Here is a 21,832-nt window from a genome sequence, read left to right on the forward strand (position 1 = left end):
GTTTGACATGCGGTCGAGACTGTAGACAGTTTTTAGTACATCTATTATAATATTATTTACTACTACGCATTTGTTACGGTTCAATGTGTCCATGTTATAAATCAATTACTTTAACGTTTTCCCAATTTACAGTAATTTTAAACCATATTTTTATATGACTTCCTGTTATAAAATTTAAGGAATGTTAGGTGACTTTAATACTGGTGATTTGATACGAAATAGTATCAAAAGATTAGTTAATATTTCCTTATTTATAAGAGCGCACATGCTTTTACATCTAAATTTCGCGTTGTAAGAAGATTTAATGTCCAATTAAAGGTGTTTTATATATCAGATATATAAAAATGTAACCTTTTGACCAGGTATCATAGTAACATATATATCTGACATAAAACAAAGTGAAATTTCCCTTTAACACGTAGTAGGAGAATGATGCTCCATTTCAACAGGGAAGACGGTATTACTTCCGTGTTTCGTGGATAGGTAAAGCCAACACGTGTATATGGATATTTATTTTCTCCGTTTTGTGAATAGATAGAAACAACATTTAAAAGTAAGTTTCTCGTCTCGTTAAATGCACAGCATATAGTAAAGTGTTTTCATTTTCATAACGTTAACTCTGAATAGGTATTTAAATTCAGCCATGGAGTTTTCAGATGTTGGAATTTTTTGTGTGTTCTCAGATGGAAAAGACTGGGCAGACTTCTTGCAAGTGAAACTCGCTGCGGTTGGAATTTCATCAAGTGTAGAAGGTTTAGAAACTGATCACACACAGTCAAATTATGCAGTCAATGTTGTTCTGGCAACACCGGCCATTCTGGATATATTGGAAACTAACAATATTGCAGCAATAAAGGCTGATGGTTCTGTGATGGTATTACTAGGAGTTGACAAGGATGAGCTTAAACTTTCATTTGCAAAACATAACTACAAAACAATAAGCAAATGGGAATACTTTGAGACAAAACAGACTGAAGAGTCCGTATCAGAACTTGTAGAATGTGTTCGATTAAAGTTGGAAGCAGCCATTAAGTCATCATGTACCCCTGCTTATGATTTTTTACCACCACCACGTCCGTCACAAGCAAAACTGCGCCATGCAGAACCATCCGAATTTGCCTCATCACCAAAACTTCAAGTTGCCACAACAGATGATTTTGATAAGGTATTTTTATTCATTAATTACCATTGTTAACATTTGTTTTTAAATGACAATAATTATTACATTGGTGTGTATGATAGAATTATTACATTGCTGTGTATGATAGAATTATTACATTGCTGTGTATGAAAGAATTATTACATTGCTGTGTATGATAGAATTATTACATTGCTGTGTATGATAGAATTATTACATTGCTGTGTATGATAGAATTATTACATTGCTGTGTATGATACAATTCGGATAGTATAGCCAATAACAAAACACTGTTTTGTTTTCGTTCCCTTTTCACGAATGTGATTTACCTAATTAGACTATTTACCGGGTTTGTAATAGCCCCCAGTTTTTGTTTGGGTTCGTGTTGCTCAGTCTTTAGCTTTATATGTTGTGTCGTTTGGACTAATATTTGTATATTTGTCTCTCTTTTTTGCCATATTGTTATCATTTTATTTTCTATATATGATTTTGAAGGTCCCTCTGATATCTTTTGCCACTTTTTATACGACCGTAAAAATTGAAAAAAATTTGGTCGTATATTGGTATCACGTTGGCGTTAGCGTCGTCGTCGTCGTCGTCGTCCGAATACTTTTGGTTTTCGAACTATAACTTTAGTTTAAGTACATAGAAATCTATGAGATTTAAACACAAGGTTTATGACCACCAAAGGAAGGTTGGGATTGATTTTGGAAGTTTTTGTCCCAACAGTTCAGGAATTAGGGGCCAAAAAGGGCCCAAATAAGCATTTTCTTGGTTTTCGCACTATAACTTTAGTTTAAGTAAATAGAAATCTATGAAATTTAAACACAAGGTTTATGACCACAAAAGGAAGGTTGGGATTGATTTTGGAAGTTTTGGTCCCAACAGTTTAGGAATTAGGGGCCAAAAAGTGCTCAAATAATCATTTTCTTGGTTTTCGCACTACAACTTTAGTTTAAGTAAATTGAAATCTATGAATTTTAACACAAGGTTGATGACCACAAAAGGAAGGTTGGGATTGATTTTGGAAGTTTTGGTCCCAACAGTTTAGGAATTAGGGGCCAAAAAAGGGCCCAAATAAGCATTATTCTTGATTTTCGCACAATAACTTTAGTATAAGCAAATAGAAATCAATGAAATTTAGAGACAAGGTTTATGAACACAAAAGGAATGTTGGGATTGATTTTGGGAGTTGAGATCCCAACAGTTTAGGAATGAGGGTCCAAAAAGGGGCCCAAATAAGCACTTTTCTTGCTTTTTGCAGCATAACTTTAGTATAAGTAAATAGAAATCTATGAAATTTAAACACAAAGTTTATGACCATACAAGGAAGGCTGGGATTGATTTGGGGAGTTTTGGACCCAACCGTTTAGGAATAAGGGGCCCAAAGGGTCCAAAATTAAACTGTGTTTGATTCATCAAAAATTAAATAATTGGGGTTCTTTGATATGCCGAATCTAACTGTGTATGTAGATTCTTAATTTTTGGTCCCGTTTTCAAATTGGTCTGCATTAAGGTCCAAAGGGTTCAAAATTAAACTTAGTTTGATTTTAACAAAAATTGAATCCTAAGGGTTCTTTGATATGCTGAATTTAAAAATGTACTTAGATTTTTGATTATTGGCCCAGTTTTCAAGTTGGTCCAAATTGGGGTCCAAAATTAAACTTTGTTTGATTTCCTCAAAAATTGAATAATTGGGGTTCTTCGATATGCCACATCTAACTGTGTATGTAGATTCTTAATTTTTGGTCCCGTTTTCATATTGGTCTACATTAAAAGTCCAAAGGGTCCAAAATTAGACTAAGTTTGATTTTAACAAAAAAATGAATTCTTGGGCTTCTTTGATATGCTGAATCTAAACATGTACTTAAACATGTACTTAGATTTTTGATTATTGGCCCAGTTTTCAAGTTGGTCCAAATCAGGATCCAAAATTATTATATTAAGTATTGTGCAATAGAAGGAAATTTTCAATTGCTGAGTATTCAGCAAAAGCAAGAAATCTTCAATTGCACAGTATTGTGCAATAGCAAGAAATTTTCAATTGCACAGTATTGCGCAATAGCAAGAAATATCTAATTGCACAATATTATGCAATAGCAAGAAATTTTCAATTGGAGTTATCTTTCTTTGTCTAGAATAGTAGTTGAATCAACTTAAATCATTGTTTTATACAATATACAATGTATATTCACTTTTACTACCCACTGATAAATTAAAGCAATCTTACAATTCAGTGATAACAAGCACTTCTTTTACATTTTAATATTTTATCATGTATTTAAATGAGTAGTTATTGTTGCAAACTCCATTAGTAATTTGAACTGAGATCAGTTTTGGAATAAGGAAAAGGGGATGTGAAAAGAAAATTGAGGGGGGGGGGTCTCATTTCAGATTTCATAAATAAAAAGAAAATTTCTTCAAACATTTTTTGAGAGGATTAATATTCAACAGCATAGTGAATTGCTCAAAGGCAAAACACAAATTTTAAGTTTATAAGACCACATTCATTCTGTGTCAGAAACCTATACTGTGTCAACTATTTAATCACAATCCAAATTTAGAGCTGAATCCAGCTTGAATGTTGTGTCCATACTTGCCCCAACCGTTCAGGGTTCAACCTCTGCGTTCGTATAAAGCTGCGCCCTGCGGAGCATCTGGTTTGCACATATAACAAATAGAAATTGGTTAATATTAATACAACTACCAACGTTCGATAATCATAAGTCGTAGATTTTTTGTATGCATAATAGTAAACCAATATTTTAAATACCCAACGAGGTATACATTTTTTATAGGCATTTTTGCAGACTTTGTAAGTCCACGAAATCAATTCAAGTATCAACAATTGATATAGAAAGTGCATAGTTTTGGTATTGTATTTCATAAAGAGATATGAAAATTTCTCATGCAACTAATACCTCATTCCAAAAAATTTAAATTTCTCAATTGAAAATGTTATTTTGAATATAGAAACTACCTGCATGATTTGTTCTGCACACCCTTACCATTAATTTTATGAATAGTTCGTAAACATTTTATTGCAAACTCATTCAGCAAAATTGACATTTACTTATTCTCATTGTTGTTGGACGAAATACAAAGTTCTGCTACCTTTAAAATGTTTGTGTTACATAATTATATTATTAATTATATAAACAGATAGGAAATGTGTTACTGCAACTCTATCGGCAAAATAAATAAAGGCAACAGTAGTATACCGCTGTTCGAAATTCATAAATCGATTGAGAAGAAAAAACAAATCCGGGTTATAAACTAAAACTGAGGAAAACACATCAAATATAAGAGGAGAACTACGACACAACAGACAATAACAATCAAAACCAAGGAGTAAACAAAGACTCACAAAACCAAAATACATTGACATCAACAGTTATAAATCATAAATAGAAACAACACGAACTCCACTAAAAACCGGGAGTGAAATCAGGTGCTCCGGAAGAGTAAGCATTTCCTGCACCGTATACGAAAACACAACATTAAAATGTAACACACAGAAACGAACTATAATATAACAATGGCCATTTCCTGACTTGGGTTGAACCTGGTTTTGTGGCATGCCCAACCTCCCGCTTTTAAATGGCAATGTTAAATATAACTTTAAAATGACAACATTACATGCTAGGACTACAATACAAATAAATGGGAGAACATATAGGACAGAGAAACACACGAATAATAAAAATATCCTGCTTAATTGGAAATGCTGAACTGCTGCTCAACCGGTATATAATAATAATAATGATAAAAATAAATCGATATCCCTAATAAGTATCTTTCGCCTTTTTCCAGAGGGATTTGAAAAGTCACTTTTCACAACACTTCGTATGTGACGTCATGATTATGACTTTTTGCGTTCAGGCCTGGTTTGTCACTGAGTCGGGTGTGTCTATTTTCTGTGTTGCTCTTAAATGCATTATGTATTATGATTTTGTTTTCTGTAATTAGTTAACGTCAGTTTGATCATGTAAATCTTTTATATTCATTTGATAAAATTTACTGTTTGCAATAGCATAAATTGTTATATATAATAAGAGTTGTTCTTATCACAAGCAAAAACCCTAGCCGTATTTGGCACAACCTTTTTCAACTTTTGATCCTCAGAGCTGTACAACTTTGTCCTCCTTTTTTTGACTTTCGAACTTTATATCTGGGCGTCACTGGTAAGTCTTGTTTGGACGAGGCGCGTTTTTGACGTAATGAATTTTAAACCTGATGCCTTTTGTTATCTATTATTCATGTGCCTAATACGTTCTGCTATTTATTTGTATTGTAGTCCTGTATTATTATGTTGTCATTTTAATGTTACATTTAACAATGCCATCAAAGTGCGAGGTTTGGCATACAACAAAACCAGGTTCAACCCACCATTTTTTTTCTTTAAAAATGTCATGTACCAAGTCAGGAAAATGGCCATTGTTATATCATAGTTCGTTTCTGTGTGTGTAACATTTTTACGTTGTGTTTCCGTTGTGTCGTTTGTTTTCTCCTATTTTTGAGTGTGAATTCACATTACTATAAGACGTGTCACGGTACTTTTATATCCCAAATTCATTTATTTGGTTTTGATGTTATATTGGTTATTTTCATCGGATGTTGTCTAATGCTTAGTCCGTTTCTGTGTGTGTTACATTTTAATGCTGTGTCGTTGTTCTTCTCTAATATTTTATGCGTTTCCCTCAGTTTTAGTTTGTTACCCCGATTTTGTTTTTTGTCCATAGATTTATGAGTTTTGAACAGCGGTATACTACTGTTGCCTTTATTTAGAAGAATGGCTATTAATATAACAATTAGAAGATGTGGTATGATTGCCAATGAGACAAATCTCCACAATAATCAAATGAAACACAAATTAACAACTATATGTCACCGTACAAATTGTGTTTGTACTTTCTTGGGTGCGTTTTCATAAATTTAATTCCTAACATTTCCGATCCAAACAGGATATAAGACCATATGACAGCGAGTGTTAACATTGTTACGAATTATGATTATGCAGTAACAAAATTATAACAAACAGTACCTGTTACATATAACAGGTTATGTATTTTTGTGTACTGAATAACATTAGGGGACACAGAAAAGCAACGAATGGCAGATATATTAAATGTGTATTAAACTAAAGCTCTTCACCAAGATGAGAACAGGAATATGCCTTGATCATCGTATGTGAATAAAGCAAATAATTACTTAAAATCTAATTTGATTGATAAATAAGATTTATATTACATCAATTCATTTAATGAATACCAGTTATGTGTACAAAACGCATTTGCATTCCTGATTCGTCCTGACTCTGTATGAATTTGCTCAATTGTAATTAGTAAACTAAATTTTACTATTTTTTAATATTTGACCAGAAATGAACAATTTCGATACCTTTAACGACAATATTTAAGTGGAAAAAAAGTATCACTACATATTTAGCAAGAAAATCTGTTGATAATCGATCAACAATTGGACCTACATGGTAAGGTTTCGAATCTCTGAAAGAGGAAATAAAAACTACGTAATCTTAAGAAATGACAGTATTCCTCGAAATACATCATAATATGTCTGCATAAAGTTTTATTTTTTCCTAGTTTTCCTAGTTTGAACACCAGTGAAGCTTTTCTAAGAACAAATAAACCTTCTGATTTATATGCTAAAAAAGTATAAACAGATAAACTATTCTATAAATTTCTAAACGTTATGCATGCTAAATAGTACCCAAGAACACGATGTGGACATAAATATAATAATTCAAATCAAAATCATATCATATCATGTTTGTGCATGTATAATCCGAGGTTTGATCCTTCTTCCAAATTTAATGTTGCATATGTGTTCATTAACGAATACAACGATATTCTTAGATTTAGGGGGGTTAGTGTTGCTCAGTCTTAAGTTTTGTATATTATAGATTATATACTATTGTTTGTCTGTTTCTTTTCCGTTTTAGCCATGGCATTGTCAATTTATTTTCGACTTCTACGCTTTAATTTTCATCTGGTATCTTTCGCCTCTCCTAATATAATAAAAAAACCAGACATATACGACGGGTAAATAATTGAAAGAAAAAAAATTGTTTACTGTCATTTTTCTATTTGTTAAAGGCGCTAATTTGTTTTGTGGTAAACATGTTCATATGATCACGTTGATTCGATTTCATTTTGTCTTGCTATCATTCTCCTTTTTATTGAAGGATACTTTGTTTTGTAGTAAACATGTGCCTATGCTCATGTTGATTCGATTTCATTTTGTTATATCCGGTTTAAACATTTGCGCCTATATATCATGTTTTGAGATATATGATAATGCAATAAGCTGAAGTAATAAAGACATTAATATCTAACATTGAAATAGTATATATAACAGGTGTCATAAAACATGCATATATTAATATCATTAAAAGTGGAAAACAAACTTCTTTCTTAGCAGATATTTGTTTTCGTGCATGTCATTATTGACGAATCGATGGTAACGGTTGTTCGAGTGCCTTCTGCTTTACAGTGAGATCTGTTGCCTTTTTGATACGATAAACGCAAAACTGAGTCCTTTGTCATTTGATAATCAGTCACTGATCCGTCACAATGAGACATCGATCAAATTGTAAAACAATTACATGAACTGTATTATTACATCATTTATGTAAAGTTGCACATTTAGAAAGAAAATTAAAAGCTTTTATTGTCACTTCTAATGTAAATTCATTATCAATTATACCTATTTGCTGTTTTTTGTCTGATAGATTTTATAAATTAGACTTATTAACGCAATCACTTGACTTTCGTTGTCCGTAAACTTTTCCCATGTTCTTCTTATCTGCAACAGTTTGTCCAATTGTAATTAATCGTACAGAATTATTGTGTAGAATGTCAGTTGTCCATGTTTTACATGTGCTTCCTGTCGGATAAAATACTTGTCCAACAGTAGCAATCTTTGATCCTGATATGCAACAAATCATATATATAACCTATGAAACTACAATGCAAATAAACTCATCATAGATACCAGGATTGAAATTGTATATGTACGCCAGACGCGCGTTTCGTCTACAAAAGACTCAGCACTGACGCTCGAATCAAAACATGTTAAAAAGGCCAAATAAAGTACGAATTTGAAATGCATTGAGTACCAAAAATACCTAAAAGTTTTGCCAAATATAGCTAAGGTAAATAAACTCATCATAGATACCAGGACTAAATTTTGTATATACGCCAGACGCGCGTTTCGTCTTCAAAAGACTCATCAGTGACGCTCGAATCCAAAAAAGTTAAAAAGGCCAAAATAAAGTACGAAGTTGAAGAGCATTGAGGACCAAAATTCCTAAAAGTTTTGCCAATTACAGCTAAGGTAATCTATGCCTGAGGTAGAAAAGCCTTAGTATTTAAAAAAATTCTAAATTTTGTAAACAGTTAATTTATAAATATAACCATATCAAATAATTTATTCCTAACAGCCTTAGTATTTAAAAGATTCAATGTTTTGTTCACAGTTAATTTATAATTATGAGCATATCAATAATAACTCAAGTCAACACAGAGGTGCTGACTACTGGGTTGATAATCCCCCGGGGAATTAAAACTCCACCAGCAGTGGCATCGACCCAGTGGTTCAAAATGTTTTTGGTAATGGGTGATTGGAGGATTCGCTACAAATGGTCCTCCATTTGATATGTATTTGGTAACAATCATGACACATTAGTGGCACATAGTTTCCGCTATAAACCTATGGCAAATCTCAACTTTTTCTCTGAATGTACCAGGTACTTGTTTTATAAAAATTGGCAAAAGAGATATGTGAAGGAGGATTGTCGGTTTGTGTCCTATCAGGGGAGAACATGGCATCAACAGGCATTCTATGTTTCCGTTTGACCAATTTTCAACATCTCCTCTGAAACAATTTGAAATTGAGTACTGAATAACCTTCGTAAAATATTTCTCATTCAATGTTGATGAAATGGAACATGACGGAAGGACACATGGCGGCATTAAAATGACTTATTGAGATTTCATTTTGTTCTTAGAAATCGCTTAACATTTTTTACATTTGCTATTTCGAAGCCTTTATATGCTGACTTCGCGGTATGGGCTTCCGAACGGTGATTTGTAGTTATTATTGTCAGTGCTTGTTGGTCTCTTGTGGAGAGTTGTCTCATTGGCAATCATACCACATCTTCTTTTTCATAAAGCTAGTATGTTTGATATATTTAAAATTTCGTCTTTGTACCTGCCAGTTGAAACGTTCCGTTATTTTAAGTTGTCGCTGATGATGAGACCCTTACACGATCGTTAGGTTAACAAACGGCATCCAACTGAAATTTTATGAACATTAAAAATGCCTTCTTGCAAATAAATGGCCAATTTAAACCGAAGTAGAGTCATATACATCTTCACAAGCTGTTCTGGTGAATTGTCATATCATTATCAATTATACTACACCTTCTTTGCTTAAAACACAGGAATACTTTTGAATCTTAAAAGGCAAATGTGGGAAACAAATTATCCGAACCTAAACTTGTCGGGCGTTATCTACTCTTAAAGTTAAACAACTCAAAGACAGATTTGTCAGCTGATCGACACATGCTAGTAGGAACCTCTTCTGATAGTTCGTGTGTATACATACTGGTTTTTTTTTTATCCTCAATGCTCTTTCAACTTCATGCTTAATTTGGAATTAATAATTTTCTTTTGTTCGGGCGTCACTGATGAGTCTTTTATAGACGAAACGCACGGCTGACGCAAATAAAAATGTTCTTTCCTGGTATTTATGATGAGTTTATTAAGATTTAATTCTGATTTTTTATTTTGTTTCATGTCGGTCTTATTGGCGTATACCTCCTTTCTTTCCTTTTAACGTAATTCAACTCGTTTGTATTAGAACTGAGGGCAGGGGACTCTTTTAAAACAGCTTGTTTGTTTTTATAAATGTTGATGCTGTTTTTATTGTGTGTATGTATATATGTTTATTTTGTTAATAGAAGAAGAATTCTTCAGTTATATAAAAATGCAACACGGCGTACACGTCGAGTTAAGAGCTGATGTAAGGTGTATTACAAAGAATCTTATCACCATTGAAATATAGACACGCAAATTTGAAAAAGACTTTTTTTAAAACTCATCAATTGGAAAGGGGATTTTTTTAGAAAGTGTGAACTATTTTCGAGCAAGTTTTATTGTACTAACATTTTCAACGAAAATTTGCAATATATATATATATATAAATCGGGAAGACACAAATTTAAAAACAAGTCCTCAGTTTTAACCTTTTGGTCAAGTCTTTTGTTAATATTGCGTGTATTTTTCATATTTATTAGGAAGAGTTAAGTACGAACCTCTAACGTTTCATTTTCTTTTCCAGGTCGTTGAGGTATTCATTCTTAGCAATAGAAAAGGTTCAAATGAGATAGAGATCACCTTAAACAATTCAGGCGATCTAGTCAATACAAAAGCAGTGTTTGATGACAAAGCATTATACCAGATACAAATACCAGGTTAGAAGCTATTATCTCAGAGATTTTCAAAAAGTAGTTGTTTATCAGAAATTAAACTATAACTGCTGATTGTTGATCAACGTATTTAACCCTATGGCACAGTAGTAAGATAGGGGTATATGTTGTTATAAATATATAATTGGCATAGTTTTGGATGCCCATGGTATTTATAAAATATTTTGAAAATATGTGTCTTATTTCAACTACTAGTAGTTTTGCTATTTAGAAAAAGAACTTTCTTCTATTAAATATCCATCGTGAAAACCATTTAAAAAATAGGGTCAAACTTAATGAGCAAATAATTACAAATTCTTATGATATAATACAACCCCCGCATCTGGATTTTATTGTGTGTTCTGTTTTGTGCGATTTGCTTATATATTTTTGCGATGGAAAAGAGGTAAAGTGAGATCTCAATAAACTAAAGCTCCTCCATTTACCAGTCCTAAGTAAAGCACTCCATAAATAATAATATTTTCTCTAACTCTATAGTTAGATATAAGAAGATGTGGTATGTGTGCCAATGAGACACCTCTCCATCCAAGTCACAATATTTAAAAGTAAACCATTATAGGTCTAAGTACGGCCTTCAACAATTGCTATTTGTTTTCGTTTTATATCAGTTCTTTATTAATCAAAATGCATGTCTAATGTCAAATTGGTTTCCTCTGAATGGGGTAGTATGATGTCACATGAAACATCCAAGCATGCCTAACGACGTCACATATTATTCAAAATTTAGCATAGATAAACAAATTTTACCACCAAATCGGTGCAATGAGATATTAATCTACTCTCGACAGATTAATTTTAAATACTTAGCCTATACATGTTGCCGTTTATTTTTGTTCCGGTTTTTTTTCCGGTTAAATTCCTCTATAGATAAATAAACTCATCATAGATACCAGGATTAAAATTTTATATTTACGCCAGATGCGCGTTTCAGTTGATGTTTACCTCGGTTTTAGTTTGTAACCCGGATTTGTTGTCGCTGAATCTTTTTATTACTATTGAACAGCGGTGTACTACTGTTGCATTTATTTGGCAGAACTGTTATAAATATGAAACAAATATAAGAGAAACTTACTTTAACTATAAAGGTTAATTATATTAAATCACACAGATTACGATTAATGACGAGTGGGCCTAATTTTTCGTACTCCAAACTTATGTCAACGTGTCTCTCACTTTTTATTTTGGTTATTATCGCATCCGTCCTTATTTTGTGATTATTCATCACCTCGGTATCGTTTTATTTTACTGGAAAACTTGTTATCTTTTTAGAAAACACAGAATTTGAAGAAGACTGCCAGTTTGTTGCCATAGATAATGATATCCCAATGGGAACCGGCAGCATTCCAAAATTAGTGGAAGTAACTGACAATGTTTTTTACTCTAAACCTGTGCCGACCAAATTAGACATTATCAGAGAGACGTTAGGTTTTGGGAATGATCCAGTTCCATTAGTTTGTCAGATGCTAGGTTTGTCTCATATGGAAGAAACAGATTCACATAGTGAACTCTTAGATAAACATGTTACCAGTCAGTATAAACAGATAAAGGACCAGGAAGAATCAGATGATTGGAAACCGCTGATTAATGAAGGTATCCCACTAACTTTATTCAGTCAAATTTCATTGAATTTCTGTATTAAAGGCAGATTGTTCATTGTATACTACACACTATATCAAGCAAATAAATTATGTAGGAACTCATGAACTTATATATTCATTTTCAATTCAATTTATAAAGAAATGCATGGTATTTGACGGATGGGAAACCTCGATGTATGGACAAACAGTAAACGATTATCTCGTTTGATTGTGTAATTTCAATTTATTATTATAACATATTAAATAATTAAATCACAACGTTAACAAAGATATAGTGACGTTAACAATGATAAAATGAAAACGGCGTTAATATTTGACGTAAATTAAACTGTTTTTAATCACCGACATTTATAAGCCTTTACTTAATTTTTGAATAACTATACGTATTTAGAACAATGAACAATGATTAATAACGAAATATGTTCACAGTTATTTTTATTTTAAGCAGCTGTATTTTTGTATGTGCTTGTGATCTATTTAAATTACGCAATATCAAACGGCAATCAATTTCACTGACTCATTTTCCCAACGTTTTAATCATCTTTTGTTATGCATTTCAATGAGAATGTGCTCCAAAATCGGTTGAATGTAAAAGATATAGATTCACGCCAACTAAAATATCCAAACCTTAGACTTTTTGATAATACATAGACATAAATTGTAAAAATCAGTTTGATACTTTCAGAGATCCACTGTTCGATAAAGATATAAATGTACAAAGCATCTAGTTAAAAAATTTACATAAGGTATAATCCAAGACATTTACAACCAGCCAAATTTCTTAGCATGTGTTTTTTGTTTTTTTAGATTGTAATTTAAGCCATTGTCCAACCCTTTTGCATTTTGCTGCGGAGTACAATTTGAAGACATTGGGCTCAGAACTTCTGAAGCTCCCAGAAAGTCTGGATGCCTGTTTTGCTATGAACATGGACAAAAAGACCCCTCAGGCAATAGCTCAGACCAATGAATTTCCTGAATTTGCTCATATGATTAGAAGTTTCATGAAAGTAGAAACACTTAAAGGTTAGTAAATTTAGGTGTAATTATTTGCTGTTTATTTTTTGTATATTAATTTGCTATCATTATCATCATTTTAATAGTTATTATCAGCATTGCTGTTGTGTTGAAGATTGTGTTATTTTTTACTGGCCGATTAGAGGTGTTTTATAAAATTGTGCTACTAACATAATATGCTCTCAAATGAAATAAAAAAGTGCAAATTTTATTACAAGTATATTTCATTCCTGTATATCAAAGAACATGTCAGTGTAAAATGAAAATAGCACTTCATAAATTTGATGTGTCTGAAGCATTTTCTTTATTGACTTTTTTCAAAACCACTTAAACCCAAAAATTTAAAACCAATTTAGTTAATTTTGAATGAAGAAGTTGGAACAAGACCTGGGACTTTAATTTCTGAAAAAAATTATTACCTGAAAATGTTTATGACGTATTATATAAATTATGTCAATGTTAAAAAACTGACAACCAGCAGCAGTAATTGATGCGACGTGGGTTAAGCATTAATGGGAATGTACGCTTAATTCCAAAATGACTACAATAATTACCTATGCATATGAAAGTCGAAAGATACCAAAAGGTAGTTCAAACTCATTAGTCGAAAAAATACTCTGACAATCGTCTTGTCAAAAAGACAAATACAAACAGACATTCATACATCAGTATACAAAAAGTAAAACAGCAAAAACGGAACTCTAAGGAAAATGCTAAACGAAAAGTCCTTTATGAAATGGCAAAACAAAAACTCAAACCCCTCAAACGAATGGAAAACAACGGTCATATTCCAAAATTGGTAAAAACATTTCCTGATGAAGCATATGGTTTATTAAACCTGCAGTTAGTTTTGTTTCAATTTGTTTCGAGTGGCAAGTAAGTTATGCAACAGTATTATCAATTTGTCTTATATTAGTACTCTTAATTTCTGATTAGTTGTTTTACCATGTGTTTGCCAATTGATCTACCAATAAGCAATTTTAATATTGATATTATATTTTAGGAAATATACAGAGGAATAAAGATAGCGGTATTGTCGATGATAAGAAACTTCCAACAATACCAGGTGAGTAGAATAGATAAGAAACTTCTAAAAATACCAGGTGAGTAGAATATGATATTGAATTATTTTAAGCATATAACGACAACAGTAGTATACCGCCGTTCAAAGGTTCATAAATGTATAGAGAAAAAACAAATCCAGAATACAAACTAAAACAGAGGGTATTTCCAATACACATCGACTATAAGAGGAAATCATTCCATATTGTTGTAGTCGGTTGTGCTTTGGGTGTTCTTAAGCTAAATGTTAAATTCAAAGGAGTAGGTCCGGTAAGGCCCCTTTTTGGCCCAAAAATATAACAGTTTTACAAAATTGTTAAAATGTAAACTTTTAGTTATTTATTGGACAGTTGAATGCTTCTGCTACATAAATATGGGCTGTTTTGACAATACAATGCACATATATCGGGTTGTAGCACCATTAAGTCACGCTAAATTACTGAAATCTTCAAAATTCTATCATTTTAGTTAAATTTTAGACGGTTTCCGTGTAAAACGAAAGTGGCCGCATTCGTGTTCATCCTTAATATTGCAATGTAAGTTGTATTTTATGATAATGCATAACATATATAAAGGTTGTGGATGAACACGGATGCCGCCACTTCAATTTTTGACAAGAACAATCTGAAAAGTGACGTTTTTTGGCATATTTGAGAGATTTTTCATATTTGAGCTTCAATCGGATCGTTTTTAATGACTTAATCAGTTAAAATATTTCACATAAACTAATTGAATCAAGTGAAATAGACACTTAAGTGTTTAAAAAATGGTCAAAATCTTTCTTCAGATGAAACTGAAATTTGAGGCCAAAATGAGTCCTTACCGGACCTTCTCCTTTCTTTTCATTATGGAATACACAACTTTGACAATTATTTTAATTCATAGAATACGAAAATCGTAACGGTATGAATATTAAATAACGTATCTAAGTGCATGTTTCCCGTTTATTATGTCCATACCAAAGCAGCAATTTAAACAGTGTTCATTTTATTTAGATGTGATTCTGATAGATTGGGTGCTGTTTTTCTTACGTTCATGCATGTTTTACACAAACATGTGATTATGACATTGGAAAAAAAAGTGCAACACTGTTGTTTGTACGCAGTAAAGGATGATATATTGTATTACCGAAATATAGACTATTACAGCGTCATTTGTCACTTTCAACAAGTGTATTGTCTTCTATATAGTTAATTTAATTGCAAAATATCTATCATTCTGATAGTAAAGTCCTTCTATCGTTTATAAGGGTCAGCATAGAGTTCCTAATGGATTCTTTGTTTTTGTTTTATACCTTTTTTTCTATATTCTTTATTCATTTTGCTAACTATTCTATGTTCTTTATATTTTAGTACCCCTTTATTCTATACTCTTTGATCATTCTTTATAGCCATGGAATTGTCAGTTTATTTTCGACTTATGAGTTTGAATGACCCTTTGGTATTTCTTGTCTCTTTTTTATTTTCCCTGTTTTACTATATACTTCAATATTTGGGCATTTTATTTTGCACGTTTTCTTATCTTTCTCTGTTCTTCAATTTTGTGCTTTTTATTTTTCACTTTTTACCCTTAATTCTTTGAACTTCATCAAGACCCTCCTTTAATAAAAGTCTATTCTGTAATCTTTCAGAATTCCAAGAAGAAATTGAGAGCTACGGAAAAGGAAAGGTAATTGCTTTATAGAATAAGTTTTCTTTATTCACATTAGTGTTCTTTCATTAATCTTCTTGGTGATTAATTGGTACTGTATAATGCTTGGTCGTGGATTCGATACCTGAGTGAGTCAAACCAAAGACTTGAGATTTACTCATCTCTGCTACAAACATGAAATAAAGGAGTTATGTTAAAGACTGGTAATCAGAATAATTATTATATGTAGAGAGAGTTTCAGATAGCTATAAAACCGGGTTTAATCTTCCATTTTCTAGTTACGGAAAAGTCTGTACCAAGTCAGGAATATAACAGTTATCGGTAAAGTACAAAGAAGGGGTTATATTCATATCACACCAAAATATTCTCAATCTGATAAGACTAATATCTGTTTTGAACATATTCATATCAGCATGTCCGCCTTCCATTTATGTTACTCTCTTTGTATTGATTTGTCGAAATTGTGCGATAATATACTAGTTCATTTAAAAATCAAACAGTTTTATTATTTATTTTTTATCATTTTATTTATCTATGTATCCTTATATTATTTCGATTTCTGTAGAAAACTTCCTCTGGAGAAAAACCTAGACTTTGGTCAAGATTAAAAATACCGACAATTATGAAAACGAAGAAAAAGCCTCCAAAATCTGATGGTAGAATGCATAGTACCTGCTCGACACAAGACTTGCATATGCAATGCAGTACAACCATTCCAAATGATGGAAGCAATGATGAAAGTTGTAAAATTGAGGCAAGTTTGCATACAATTATGGCACTACGAGAAAACAAAATGTCCTAAAATTTAATATCAAAATGAACTGTCCAGTATTACTTTTAGGAAGATTTACTTAATTTCATATCTTTAAGCATTTCAAAAGTACAAATATATCAATGGGACAATCAAAACCCCAATCTCCGGCGCAGAGCTCACATCCGTTCCGTACTTACTTCGTATCACTACACTAAATATGTATTGTAGTGTACTAAGTATACGGAGAGGAAACGAGCGCTGTACGGAGATTGTCAAAACCCGTAAGTCGACAAGAGCATGGTCAAGCGAACAACTACAAAAAGATCATCTACTAAGCAGCACTCAGAAAAATAAAGATTAATCAACATTTACTCTACCAAAACCATTGGGTGAACTCCGGTGTTCTTAAAGGGTAAACAGTGCTTGCTCCTGAGTGACACCCGACTTGTTTCTCCTATTACAAAAACGTTAAAAAAAAAATATTTGGGGATAAGGCATCATATATTTTTAGAGAGATAAACACCGAGTTTGCCCGCCTTAGTCCTCGTGTATTGTTTTAATAAGTTATAATCGGATTCTTCAGAACATCACTTGATGCACAGTAAATATTGGTTATGAAAAAGCAGTGATCATTTACAGATACTTAGTACTTGTATACATCAAAGGGACAACGAAACAAAAACAGATAAACAAAAGGCGGATGTTTACACAATATGTCAATCTTAAATCCAGTTTAAAAATATAGTGGATAATATTATATGTATACACAATAAAAGTTCAGTTATGCACCACGAATTACACAATAAAAAAATCAATACTAAGAGGATAAGGTATGTAAATAACGGCTAGAAAATATTAATGTAAGAATTTATTTCGGTGGTATCGAGGGGTCAGATAATAACTACAAAAATGAGATATAAAAAGGAATTAAACTGTTTGTTCGGTCAGTCACTTTGTCTGCTTCTTCTTGTAATTCTTAAAATAAAACTGATGGTGGACGTTCCGTATCCAAGTGTAGCTCCAGTTTAGACGTCAGCACTTGTGTGTGACATTTGTTTGTCTGTTTGTCCTTTTTCATTTTTAGCCATGGCGTTGTCAGTTTATTTTCGATTTATGAGTTTGACTGTCCCTTTGGTGTCTTTCGTCCCTCTTTTTCCTTAATATCGCTATTATCACATTTTCCATCGAGTTTGTAGTAATACGCGCAATACGACGGGTGTCACATATAGAGCAGGATCTGGTTGCCCTTCCGGAGCACCTGACATAACCCCCATTGTTTTGATGGGGTTCGAGTTGCTCAGTCTTTATTTTCTAATGTTGTGTTTTGTGTACTATTAATTGTCTGTTTGCTTTCTTCTCCAATTGAGTGAAATATTATGTACAATTCCCTTAATTTTGTATAAGATAAAAAAAATTTGTGTGCACTAGTATGCAAATATGTCTCATTTTTCCGCAATCCCCCCCCCCCACAGCTTTATCTAGCAAAACTGTTCAGAATTTTTGGTCTTCGATGTTCTCCAACTTCGTACTTTATTTGGGCTTTTCACTAAATTTTATTCGAGCGGCACTAATGAGTCTTTTGTATACACAACGCGCGTCTGGCGCAAATACTAAATTTTAATCCTGATATCTATGATGAGTTTATTTTCATTTATTTTAAAAATTAGACAGTTCCTTTTCTTCCAGGATGATGCTACCAACGAACCAGTCTCAAATTCATCCGAACATCATTTGACACATAGTAAATCTTGGTCTGGACCTGGTATGACAAAGATGTGACCATTTAGTGTGTGGTTCGACGCCTCGTGACATTATTGTGCAGCTATATACGGAACATGTGCATTATTGTTTATTAATTAGGTACTCAAAAGTTACGACAATACTGAACGAGAAATAAAAGTCATATAAGCAATATATTTAAACTGTAGGTATGAGTGTTACTCTCTGATACTCACCGGTGCATCCGTTTTGTTAAAAGAAATTTAGTAGACTGTAAAAAACATTGTTACAAAAACTATTTTCAGTGGGCATTATGACTATCAATTTTAAGTAGAAAATATTTTCTGCAGAAAGTATTAAAACATGCAAATCAACAAAGTTAACTTTTTCCTTTTTAAGGCAAAATATTTTAGTTGAATGATTTCGTTATTGTAACAAGGAAATATTACGCCGGTTTATATGGATTCAAAATGAATGTATTTTTGTTTGTACAATAAACTACCAGATACAGATAATCTGTAAATGATAGTTGTTTTGGTCGATAAAGTCTGAACATTTAATGTTGTCAGTTTTATGGACTTTCCCACTTTATTTTTCTAATTTACTTGTCCATTCGTTTTTGATGCCTTTTGTTATTTGATTTTGTCGTGTGATTATAGACTTTCCGCATTGATTTTCCTCTGAGTTCAGTATTTTTGTGATTTTACTTTTTACCCTGGAGTTCAGTATTTTTTGTTTATGTATTTTACTAAATATTATTAGTAACACAGTGTGCAATTTTCCTAATACGAGAAATTATCTAGTCAATAAAATAAAAAATAAAAGTCAAACCCAAAGTGTAATTTATTGACCCGATAGATTCAGTATTAGGACAATTGCAAACTGTGTAACGAATTTATCCTGATTTTGTTATATGACATATTATTATATTCAAATTCAATTATTGGGACAAAAGCAACCAAATATATTTAGAAATTTAATCTAACACTGTGAAAAATATTAGGACTATTAAGCATCTAAAAAAATATTAGGTCAATGGTATAAGGGAAATAATTCAAATTCGCGTAATGAAAAATTGAACTGAAATTAATTAGGACAATATCAGCCAATCAAATTGCAAGAAATTACTCTAGATCAGGATAATTTCATTTATCATCCAGTTTTACAATTTCACACGTTTTCATTTTATTGTATGAAAGATAAAGTTAAAATAAAACGAATTATTTTTTCTCTTCCCACACAGCCGCATTGAAAATCATACAGAGACTGCTCTTCATTTATCAGGTGTATGTGTGTGTGTGTGTGTGTGTTATCAACAGAAAAGTATTTGTGTCCTTGTATTTATTGTTTCTTATTTATGAATGAATGTAAAATCGTGGAACAGATGATTTCTTTTGGTTGTGTCTCGCGATTGAACAATGGCTTCAGTAAACAAGATATTAAACACTAAGAATGGTATTATTTCAAGCTATTTAAGTAAATAGATGTATTCAATTCAAACTGCGTACTTGTTATCTGTTCGGGTATCAGTTTGGTAATAAAACATATACTCAGATGAATATGACAAAGTAGTTTAGATGCGCATTGAGTAAATTTAGAGGTGTGGAGCGAACTTGTGACAGGAAGATGTGAAGACGTGAATGACAATGAAAGTATATATGTATACAGTATGCTTCGAAAAATATAAACATTAAACATGTTAAAATCATTTTTTCAAATGATGTCAAAGTTATATACCAATTTTCGCGATCTAATTTTTGTTCAAATTTTAATAATTTGACTGATCCCGAGAAAAATATTGTAAAGTTTATAATCTAGAGAGAATAGTTCTTTTAACGTCTGTAATTTTGATACTTTTGCATACAATTTAGTCATTTTATTTAATGTATAATTTTTTATTGTGTTCAAATGTATTAAATGATTTGTATTTTGAAAGAAGTAAATAATAAAACTTTATTTGTGTGTGTGTCTTTTTGTTTTTGTGCTTTTGAGCTTCAGTCATCCGTTCTTTGTTAGTTTCTTACCTTAATTGGAAGAGAGTCCAACGATACCAAGGGATGTCCCAACTAACTACTAGGAAAAATCCTGACAGTGTCTTGACAAAAAACAGAAAACGATTAATAGACCATATAAGACATGGGGAAATTCTATTCAGCTGTTTTTGTGTACTGTCCTAAATTAATTTTAGTTCTCAGTTGTTATTCTGTGGTTAACATTTGTACTGTTATATTGGTTTTTTTATGTATTTCTCTGTCATCAGTGTTCTTGTATTTATTTGTACTGTATTCCCGTCATGTAATGTTCTCATGTAAGCGGTATATTTAACATTGTCATAAAGCGCGAAGTTTGGAAAACCCCAAAACCAGGTTCAACCCACCGTTTCTTTTAAATGTCCTTTACATAGTCAGGAATATGGCAGTTGTTATCTAATAGTTCGGATATATGTATGTTGCATTGTCATTTTTTTCTGCACTTAAGTGTTCTGTTGTTTCATAATTGATGTGTTTCCCACGGTTTCAGTTTTGTTTTCTCCCAATCGACTTTTGAACAGCGGTATACTACTGTTGTTTTTATTGAGCAACAAAAGACAAACAACCGTATATAAAACATATAACACACTGCGCAACTCGAATCTCACTAAAAAAGGGTGATTTCTGATACTCCTGAATGGTAAGAAAATCCTGATCCACATATGACACCCGTCTAGCTATTTCTATTTGATTGATAAGCTTTATCAAATGAGTAGGTCATCATGCAATATACTGGCTGGGTGTTCGACTCTTATCTAACCTACCAACAGATGATCCAGAAGGTAAAATCGATTCTGCTCTACATGTGGTACCAATCGAGTTGCTCCGGTTAATTCTGTAGTTTACATACGGGGAAGGGGACTTTTTTTCTTATAGAACATGCAGAACCTAATAGAACCTTGGATTTGTTTTAGCTTTGTTTGATATATCAAGGCTATTGTGGCTTTAGACATCATTCTAGATTCTTAGCATTGCATAAATACATTCAATGCAGACGTTTTTAGCTTCACATGCTTAACATTTATGAAATTTTATGATAACTTAAATGGAATATTGTGTATTACTACATTTTTGTTTTGTTTTTTAATTTTAGGTTTTTTTTTTAAATCGTATTTAGAGACATGTCAAATGTCACGCGATGTGGATATTGTACATACCGTTAAACTACTTAAATATGTTCCTTGTTGATAAAAAAAATGCTATGGTATTTGGTGAGCAATGGATTCCGCACTACTGTGGTGACATGGCATATATAGTTATCAAAAGTACCAGGATTATAATTTAGTACGCCAGACGCGCGTTTCGCCTACATAAGACTCATCAGTGACGCTCATATCAAAGTAGTTATAAAGCCAA

General features: G+C 32.1%; 1 protein-coding gene across 1 annotated transcript; it reads left to right on the plus strand.

The window, feature by feature from the left end:
- The first annotated feature begins 219 nt into the window (after positions 1–219).
- On the plus strand, positions 220–20,402 carry LOC143044452 (uncharacterized). The gene is made up of 8 exons (XM_076216477.1): positions 220–1,165; positions 10,502–10,634; positions 11,919–12,239; positions 13,055–13,270; positions 14,265–14,327; positions 15,954–15,991; positions 16,539–16,727; positions 18,414–20,402. Exons 1-8 carry the CDS (start codon positions 644–646, stop codon positions 18,504–18,506), a joined length of 1,575 nt encoding a protein of 524 aa, XP_076072592.1. The 5' UTR covers positions 220–643; the 3' UTR covers positions 18,507–20,402.
- The last annotated feature ends 1,430 nt before the right edge of the window (positions 20,403–21,832 follow it).

The sequence above is a fragment of the Mytilus galloprovincialis genome, chromosome 9 (assembly GCF_965363235.1).
Source record: "Mytilus galloprovincialis chromosome 9, xbMytGall1.hap1.1, whole genome shotgun sequence".
Taxonomy (NCBI): domain Eukaryota; kingdom Metazoa; phylum Mollusca; class Bivalvia; order Mytilida; family Mytilidae; genus Mytilus; species Mytilus galloprovincialis.

What these genes read in the sequence shown, in the direction of transcription:
- LOC143044452 (XM_076216477.1), top strand. Translation starts at nt 644, where the DNA reads ATGGAGTTTTCAGATGTTGGAATTTTTTGTGTGTTCTCAGATGGAAAA. An exon ending in GAAACCGCTGATTAATGAAG is followed by an intron (nt 12,240 to 13,054) that starts GTATCCCACTAA and finishes TTGTTTTTTTAG; the next exon opens with ATTGTAATTTAAGCCATTGT. An exon ending in GAAAGTAGAAACACTTAAAG is followed by an intron (nt 13,271 to 14,264) that starts GTTAGTAAATTT and finishes ATTATATTTTAG; the next exon opens with GAAATATACAGAGGAATAAA.